The sequence below is a fragment of the Gossypium hirsutum genome, chromosome A11 (genome assembly GCF_007990345.1).
Source record: "Gossypium hirsutum isolate 1008001.06 chromosome A11, Gossypium_hirsutum_v2.1, whole genome shotgun sequence".
Taxonomy (NCBI): domain Eukaryota; kingdom Viridiplantae; phylum Streptophyta; class Magnoliopsida; order Malvales; family Malvaceae; genus Gossypium; species Gossypium hirsutum.
The window spans coordinates 59,869,729-59,879,084 of record NC_053434.1 but is presented as its reverse complement, the minus strand read 5'-3'; the positions used below and the strand labels follow the sequence as shown (position 1 = coordinate 59,879,084).

General features: G+C 34.7%; 1 protein-coding gene across 1 annotated transcript; it reads right to left on the bottom strand.

Moving 5' to 3' along the window:
• Positions 1-248: 248 nt before the first annotated feature.
• Positions 249-2,915, bottom strand: LOC107902077 (cytochrome c oxidase subunit 6a, mitochondrial). The gene is made up of 5 exons (XM_041082306.1): positions 2,849-2,915; positions 2,515-2,741; positions 2,109-2,215; positions 1,940-1,982; positions 249-501 (listed from the first exon to the last, which is right to left on the bottom strand). Exons 2-5 carry the CDS (start codon positions 2,627-2,629, stop codon positions 467-469), a joined length of 300 nt encoding a protein of 99 aa, XP_040938240.1. The 5' UTR covers positions 2,630-2,741; positions 2,849-2,915; the 3' UTR covers positions 249-466.
• Between the last annotated feature and the right edge of the window lie 6,441 nt (positions 2,916-9,356).

Genomic DNA, 9,356 nt, shown 5'->3' with positions numbered 1-9,356 from the left:
TTTAGTCACTACCCTCTGTATTTCTCAACTGTTACAGCTGAGATGATCAACCAGACTACATGAAGCCACAGTGAGAGTTTTCTTGTATCAATTCGGACTAATTTTTGGCTTCGGTCTTTTCAGAAATCAGATAGATTTCGAATGGGTCTGAGTTGGAGTTTAGATTATTAATTTATCAGAACAGGTCCAGTTCGGGCTTTTTAGGCGGGTTTTTGAGTTTGAGAGGAGAATGACACTCAATACTCTACTTACATTCTAAGCTCCAACATTTATTAATCTTATTTCAAAAAAGTGTATAGTAGACAACCGGCCCAAAAAATAAGAAATAACAGAAGAACTTGCAGTGCAAGTCTTGAAATCAAGAAAGTAAAATGCATCCACAGTTATCTGATTGGTCTGTGTAACAAATAAAGAAATGGGCTAAACTTAGAGTTGGAAATATGCATCCAACAAGAAATCCGTTGTGCTAGTGATGCTTCACTTCAAACAGACCATCCGGACCTGAAATACCATTGATAAAATGACAGAAGGGTTAAATCAACCTATATAAATACACATGTACATGCGAATAATGAACTAAATTTTAACTGTCCTTGCCAAACATAAATTCATCTCTACAGAAGCAAAATTATTATCACTGATCAACATGTTTCTTGTAAACATGCACATCAAGCACAACAAATACAATGCGTGGTTATATTTTCTGAGATTCAAATTGAACTTAGAGATGTATAATCCATGCACCACCACCTAGTGACATTGACAAGGCTAAAACAATTTTCAGTTATTATCATCATGCAATTGCCTAGGCACCATACTTTATGAATAAGAAAGATGTTGGTTTTTGACAGTTCATAAGCAATATTATTGCTAAAACTATCCTCCCAGCAGTAAAATTAATTGAATTTTCTATTATCTTGAAAAGGGTAAAGACATTACAAAATGCTTTATAAAATTTGAGACCACAAATTCGTACAAATCAATAACTTAATTCTGCTATTTATAACATCCTCAGGTAGTTCAAAACAAGATAAAACTAGACAGCTAAAGCCACTTAAGTAATTATAGTCTTACTGGATGAAAACGAATTTTAAACCAGGCCCTGCTTAAAATCCAAACCTTAGCAATCTATTAAGGACTAAGGCCTAGAAAGAGCACTTGAAATGCTCTGCTGTATGTTTAAGTACAAGAAACGTAAGATAAGCTGAAAGGGAACTTCACCTAGTTCTCCGTATTGGAGAAAATTTTCAACTAGTATTGCTACGCTTAAATCATAATCTAAAATAAACTAGGAGGCAAACATTCAACATAGAAAACCACTTCTACTTCTAATGTAGTATAGAACTGCAAAGAGAGATCGAGTAAGAGAGAGGAATTGGGGGGGGGGGGAATTTAGCCATATTCAGATGGGTAGAAACATGGGAAACTAATAGTGACCGCTAATCAAATTAAGTTTAACAAAAAGAAAAAGAAAAAGAAAAAAGCAGACCATAATTGGTTGGCTAGTTAGCACTTAGCACATTTCCATAATATTAAAAATGCACAATGTCACTACAAGCCAGCAAATGTTAAGTCCATATAAGTTACCCAAGTGTTTGGATGCTTGACAAGTGTTTTGAAAAAAAAGAAAGAAAGTGAATTGATTTTATCTCCAATTAACCAAAGCCAATAGAATTCAATTCAACTCTGGTTTTGGATACACCCTAGATTCTCTAAATTTGCATAGAATTCCTACCGATCCAGGAGTCCTAACCAAATGAGTGGCAAGAAACAAAAAAAATGATAATCCAGCTATGGCAGCCAAATGAGTGAGAAAAAACAAAGGAAATGAAAATCCAGCTATGTTATTAACGCCATGGAAAGATCCAATCTGAATTTAAAAAATAAAATCAAATAGAGTCTAAATAAATTGAAACCCATAACAATTACGACAACATACCCCATGGGAACTCCTTGTTGCGAATGTGCAAATAGGGGTATGGCTGCAAAATTTTACACAACAAAACACATCCAACAATCAGTTGTGACAAAGTAATTATCTTTGAAATGTGAATAGAAATTTGCAGAAAAAAAATGGACAAAATTAAACATAATGAAAATAAGCTCACAGGAGGCTCTTCATAGTGGGGATGACCCTTCGATAGGTTATAAAACGCTAAACCAGTGCAGGTTAAAATGCCTAAATATGTTATCTTCTCCCATTTCGCCGTTTCATCTGAAAAAGATAAAATTATAATTTCTAAGATCTGTAGAAAAGAATAATTATATATTTTTTAAAAGCTGTTCGGAATTTAACCATAAACTTGCTTTCTGAGGTCCCCATTTTACTTCTATTTCTAATACAGTTACGATCAAAATCTCAAGGTTAAACTAAAGAATAAGACTCTAAAAACATCAAAAACTGAATAAAATCAAAATATAAGCAATTAATAGATGAAAAAAGAAAAAAAAAGATTAAAAAACAGTTGAAATTTTGCAACAAAAGAAAAACAAGAGAGAGAAAAGCTCACGTACAAGCATCGTCGTGATTAGGAGAGGAAGAAAAGCCTCGCTTGGGAGGAGCAGGAGGACGAGATCCGCCGCGAAGGGCGGTTCGGAGGAGACCAGATCGCACGCTCGCCATCGCCATTTTTTGTTCGATTTTCAGTGACGAAAAAGAAAGCCTTCTTTTACCATTCTTATAGCTATTGGCGGTAGAAAAGTCTTATTGGCCAGGCTTATAAAAAGTTTCTCAAATTCGGCTGATAAATAGGATTAAATTATATTTACCTTACTTTATGTTTGTAAAATAAATATTAAACAATATTATTTGGCTGAAAAAAGAATTAGTCTGCGCGAATACACAAACCTTAACTTCAGATTCTAAACCAGTTATGAGGTTTCGATTTGAATCAAAGCTGAGATTATGAGACCAATGAGCAAGTCTAGATAGCCGCTTGGCGGTATTTATAAACCTGCAATAGCTCATTCACAAATAAGGATTGAGTATGAAACAATCAAGGCTTTTCACCAAATCACAAAGCTTTAATTCCATTCTTTTTTTTCTCATTTTGCAACCAGGTCAAGAATTTGTTAGCGAGTTTCATGGTTTGGACTAAATAGATATTGCGTTATAGAACATTTTAATGTCACATAAAAAATGGTAGACATAGGACAAACCACTTTATTATTATTGATTTTCAATTTTATTTTGTTTACATTCCTCAATCCTACAGATGAAAACAGAAAGGGAATGACTATATCACTATAAAAAAATCAATGTTTATGACCATCATCACCGGAGGAATCATTCTTGCTGGAACCATCGAGAGAATCATTGCTTTCTCCACCAGATATCGGAGTTGAAGTAGCCACCTCAATGCCAAGTTCTTTTTGACGTTTCCACACCTTCGCCATGCACTCAAGAACCATTTCTTCTACTATTGCAAACTCCTCAATGCTGAGATCATTGGGTAGTTTATACGGGTTTAGGCCCTGTCTTTCGTTCTCTATGCTTGCCTTCTTGAGTTTCTCAATTACAATAGATTTAGCTTTATCTTTTTTGGGTTCATCAGAGGCCTTTTTGATACACCGAAGTAGAGTAGCTTTTTCCATATCTATTTCAAGATCGATTTCATCAAAATATGGCTGCCTACAGGTTTTCGAAGTGTAAATTGGGGGGTTGCCAATATAAAATGCCTTGCCACCTAAAAATAGGACGACAAAGACATTTTCTAGAGCACATAAGGTCCAGAGTTCAATTACCTTCTTGAAGATCTTGAAACTACGTTTGAAGAAAGGATCACCCCGAGCATCTGTTGCTTGAATTGTCAACATTTTGCTCTTGCAGTCGCCTTTGCCTGAAAATCTTGCCATTGAGAAAAGACTACAAGAGAAATGAAAGGAAAGTGTTTGATGATGGTGTTGTGAATTTTAGAGAACAAACGCTTGTTATTTATAGGACTTGGATGCCTAAGCTAATACACAGAGGTATCCAGTCCTCACTCTCAAGTTGGTTGCCTCACTTTCTTGCCATATATGACATTGCCATTAATGTAATCCAAAATTAGACTCTTTTAACCAAAATCACACTTTTAGTACCTAGATGCAAATAAAAATTAAATCTCGGAGATATACTTTCCATTGTTGCAAAAAGAATGTAATAATCCTACCAAATTTGTCTACATGAAAATATAACGGCGTTAAATGTTTCAAGACATATAAAACCCCTCACTTACTTCAAAATACCAACCTTTAATTAAGATAAACTCAACTTACCATAGAACGAAACAACAAGTAAGACCAAAAGCTTCATATTGTTGGAAAATGTGCCCATAGTGTAGTAAACATGTAACTGTTTTCTATTTATTTGAACGATGAATAAATAAGTAAAGTTAATTTCACATTTCACTATTATTTATTTTGTATTTATATCTTTTATATTTTGCATGCATAGCAAAATTGTGATTAACAAATATTAGCTCATTGATTGTCTAAGTTTAAACTGAAGATAAGTGGCATTGTAAGAACGTTTACATTGTGAGAAAGACAACTTACTTCAGTAGATAATCTAAATGAGTCCGTAATCTCATAAAAGAATCAAAGTGAGCATTTGATTCAAATACTGATAAGGATTATTATGTTGCCTACAATTCCAATCAGGGAGATGGTTAGTCTTGGCTATCGGAGCAGTTGACTCCCTGAGTAGAGACATGGATGTATTCATTTAGAATGATACATTGGACTGGACCCAAGATGAATTAATTTTGAATTTGTTTGTGAATTAATTCACTTGTGACGTTCATGGTGTGATTGACCTAAATCCTGAGTTAGTCATTGACCATGCTCATGCAACTTATGTGCTTTGATATAAGTGGAGGCTTATGCTCTAAAGATGATCGAGCCCATAGCCGGTATGTTGGGTACATGACTTGTGTATGGCATGGTTTTACTAGCAACAATGGAATTCATAGTTCAATTAAAAAGTTAATGATATCCTCTCATTGGCATTGTGTTGATTGTTACGGAGCATCCAAACTTACAATACATATAAACATGCTTTTCTCATACATTCAATCATTTCATACAATCATCATTCAAATTCAATCTATTTATCCTTTATACAAGCTTACGAGGCCCTAAACATATTTTGGGAGCTGTTCGAGACTAAACCAATAACTTATGAAACTTATACAAAACTTTAAAAAATTTCTCAAGATAGGGGACACACGCCCGTGTGGCCAGACACACGGCCACCAGACATGCATGTGTCACAGGCCGTGTGAACATACAAAATGGGAGTACATGGTCATGTCCCAGCCTGTGTCCGACCCCGTGTAACTCTCTGGGTTGGGTCACACGGCCAACACACACGCCCGTGTGCTAGCCCGTGTGCCCTAAAAATGGCCATACACGCCCGTGTGCCAGGCCGTGTATTAGGCCATGTTAAACTTGTAGGAAATACTGACTGATGCCAAACGGCCAAGTCACACGCCCGTGTGTGAGGCTGTGTGGAGCATACTGACTTGTTTTCAAAATCAACACCAGGGGACACACGGCCGTGTAACATGATCGTGTGTCACACACGGCTGAGACACACACCCGTGTGGATAAAAAAATAGGCCATTTACCAAGCCATTTTTGCCACCCATTTTGCACATACCTTTACAAGCTCAATTGGTACCATTTTAAGACACAAATATGCAGCCAAAAGTCATCAACCAATACACAATCATACTATATCCATTTCAACCAATTCAATACTCAATTCAATGCCATTTACCTATTCAAATACCTATCAACTCAACTTGCTTTACTATAGATAATTCACATATATAATTCATTTAGTTAAACCATTCCAAACATGCATTATCAATTCAACCTCATTTACTTAATATAGTTCAATTACCCAACTCAAAACAAAGCCATTTATACATCTTTATACATTAACAAATTCACCATCACAAGCCAACTCAAATGGCCTAAATACATGTTCATCAAATATACCTAAAATGACTCAAGCCTATGCATGCCATATATCATACATATATAACTTCAAAAGTACCAAAATAGATGTTCGATAGTGCGATGAAGTCTCTGACTGTAACACCCCTAACCCGTATAGGTCACTGGAGTAGGGTTACTAGGTATTACTGATCAATTCACAACATTTAACATACATAACTCATACATAAAGCACTCATTCTCATAAATTATTCGACACAATCAAATTGTCCTTTATAAGGGCCTACGAGGCCTTAAACATGCTTTAGAAGTGGTTCGGGACTAAACCGATAACATATGAAAATTTTGGAAACTAAGAAAAATTTCAACCATATAGGGGGTCACACACCCGTGTAAGCAGGCCGTGTGCCTCACACGACTCCAAACACGCCCGTATCTCAGGCCGTATGGAAATAGGGCATACATACTGACATGGGTCACATGGCCAACCACACGCCTGTATGTCTAGCCCGTGTGCCCTTTGAAGTGGCCACACACGCCCGTGTACCAGGACGTGTGCTAGTTAGGGAGTATATACTGACTTGTACCACATGGCCAGTCACACGCCCGTGTGTGAGACTATGTGGAGCATACTGACTTCAATTCAATTTGCACACCAGGGGACACACAGCCGTGTAACATGATTGTGTGTTACACATGGTAAGACACACACCCGTGTCTCTGCACATGTGGAAAAAAATAGGCCATTTGTAAGGCCAATTTGCCACCTTTATTCATGCTCACCTAAACAGCCAAGATGGTACCATTTCATCATACAATTAGGCAGCCAAAATCATCAACCAAATGCACATTTCATACCATTATAATTTCATCTATTTCAAATCTCAAATCACTACCATTTACTTAGCCAAATACATGCCAAAACAATATCAATCTATATAGTTCATTTACCATAATTCACACACACATAACTTCCTTATAAATAACCAACACAACATCTAAATTCATATCTAATCAAGGCATTTCTCAAGCATTTATAATCCATAAATCAGTTAACCATTTGAGCAACTATAATACCATAACCACATTCATACCAAACATACCAAAATAAGCCACCACTCACGGCTATATATACAAACCAAAACATATACAATTTACAAGCCAAATCTCATGGCTATAATCACAACCAAAATACCACATCTAGCCTATACATGCCACATACCATTAATGTATAATCCAAAAGTACCAACTTAGATGTTTGATAGTGCGATGATGTTCCCAATGACTCCCGGATTCGAGCTAGCCTTGATTCACTATAAAACATAGAAAATAACACAAAGTAAGCTAATAAGCTTAGTAAGCTCGTATGATATAAACTTAACTAATCGCAAATACAACATTCATCAATCTAAACATATCATCATGTACTTTATGATTACTAACAAACCTTTCACCTGCTTATTCATAAGCTTATATACAAGCTTTATAACTTCTTCAATTTTAAGCTCATAATATACATGTACATACCGATACCAATCCATAACAGGTTCATACATACATGGAATGCCGTTGAATATTCAATGCCTCGTACACTAAGTGTCATACAATATCTCGCACACTAAGTGCCACACTCGATATCTCACACACTAAGTGCCAGATATAGCCGAAGCTATGTCGTATCGCAAACTAAGTGCCAAAAATAACCGATTTTTTGTTGAACATATCTGTAGTCCCGTATATACAATTTATGCAATATCAAAGCACTAAAAGCATAATTATTACAATGATTAATACATAAGAACTTACCTCAGATGTTAAAACAGCGAATCGAATCGATTAGCCGATAATTTTATCTTTTCCCCGATCCAAGTCTGTATTCCACTTTTCTTGATATAATTATATTCAAAGTTAAATTATTCAATCATTTATTCATTCAATTTAGTCCAAAATACACTTTAAAACACATTTACACTTTTCCCCATAAAATTTCATATTTTTCACAATTTAGTCATTATTTCACAAAATCACAAATTAATGAAATTCAAGACTAACCCATGCTAGATGAATTACCATAATGCCCCTAGAAGCCCATAATTTTTATTTATTCATACTTTTAACCACTAAATTTACACATTTCTCAATTTAATCCCTATTTTGCAATTTCACTAAAAATCACTTTACAAAACTTGCTTAACTATCAACAACCATTCATAATATATCAAGAAACTTCAAAATACACATGTATTCAACAATGGAATCATTCAAAATCTTTAATAGTTTTTCAAAATAGTCCCTGGGCTAACTAGACCTAGTTTCAACGATCTCAAAAACATATAAATCATTAAACACCGAGATAAAACCGTACCTTAATCAAGCTAGGAGTGTGTCGAATCTTCAAGAAATTTTTATGGCTTTTCTAAGCCCTAATTTTCGGCTAGGAAGGTGAATATAAGGCTAATTTGGCTTTTTTTTATTTAACATATAATAATTATGCTAATTACCATTTTAACCTTAATGAAAAACCATTTAAAACATTCATTAAATGTCCATATATGTCCACTCATACTATTAATGGTATAATTATAGTAAAAGGACCTTCACTTTAATAAACCATAGCTATTAAACACCTTTAACAAGTAGAATGCAACTTTTGCATTTTACGCGATTTAGTCCTTTTTATCAAATTAACCAACCAATCGATAAAATTAACTCACGAAATTTTCACACATATCAAATAACATGCTGTTAATACCGAAAATAATATTAAAATAAATTTTCAACCTCGGATTTGTGGTCCCAAAACCACTGTTTCGATTTGACTAAAAATGGGCTGTTACACTGACGATCCCTGGTTCCGAGCTAGCTTCGATATACTATAAAACATAGAAGAAAATAAGCAGAGTAAGCTATAAAGCTTAGTAAGTTCGTATGTAAATACGAAATAATCTCACCATTCATTAACATTTCTAAATGGATGACATAAATTGCATTAAAGACATCAATCACCAAGTTAACATAAAGTTCTCGACTTCCATTAGCTTGTTATTCGAGTAGTTTTCCGTACATACCTGTACTGATACATATCTATTCTTACCAATTCACTTATCAAATCTCTCCGAGTTTATAAATTCTTATGATACGAGTACATTGATTTTTCAATGCCATAGTCCAATTATGGTCTTACACATATATTGCCAAGGCCCTGCCATGGTCTTACATTCACATGCCATAACCCGGTTATGATCTTATTATCCGATTGCCATAGCCCAGTTATGGTCTTATTTGGCATCTCGCCTTTTCTTAAATCATAAATTTAATTTAATATCTCCACATTTAACTAATAAAATAAATACTATCTCAATTTCATCTATTAAATAAATAAATACACATTCAAGTTCAATTATACGAACTTA

Excerpts from the sequence above, each read along its gene's own strand:
- LOC107902077 (XM_041082306.1), bottom strand. The coding sequence starts at position 2,629 with ATGGCGATGGCGAGCGTGCGATCTGGTCTCCTCCGAACCGCCCTTCGC. Across the intron at positions 2,216-2,514 it reads TCCTAATCACGACGATGCTT|ATGAAACGGCGAAATGGGAG; the intron begins GTACGTGAGCTT and ends TATCTTTTTCAG. Across the intron at positions 1,983-2,108 it reads CCCACTATGAAGAGCCTCCT|CCATACCCCTATTTGCACAT; the intron begins GTGAGCTTATTT and ends AAAATTTTGCAG.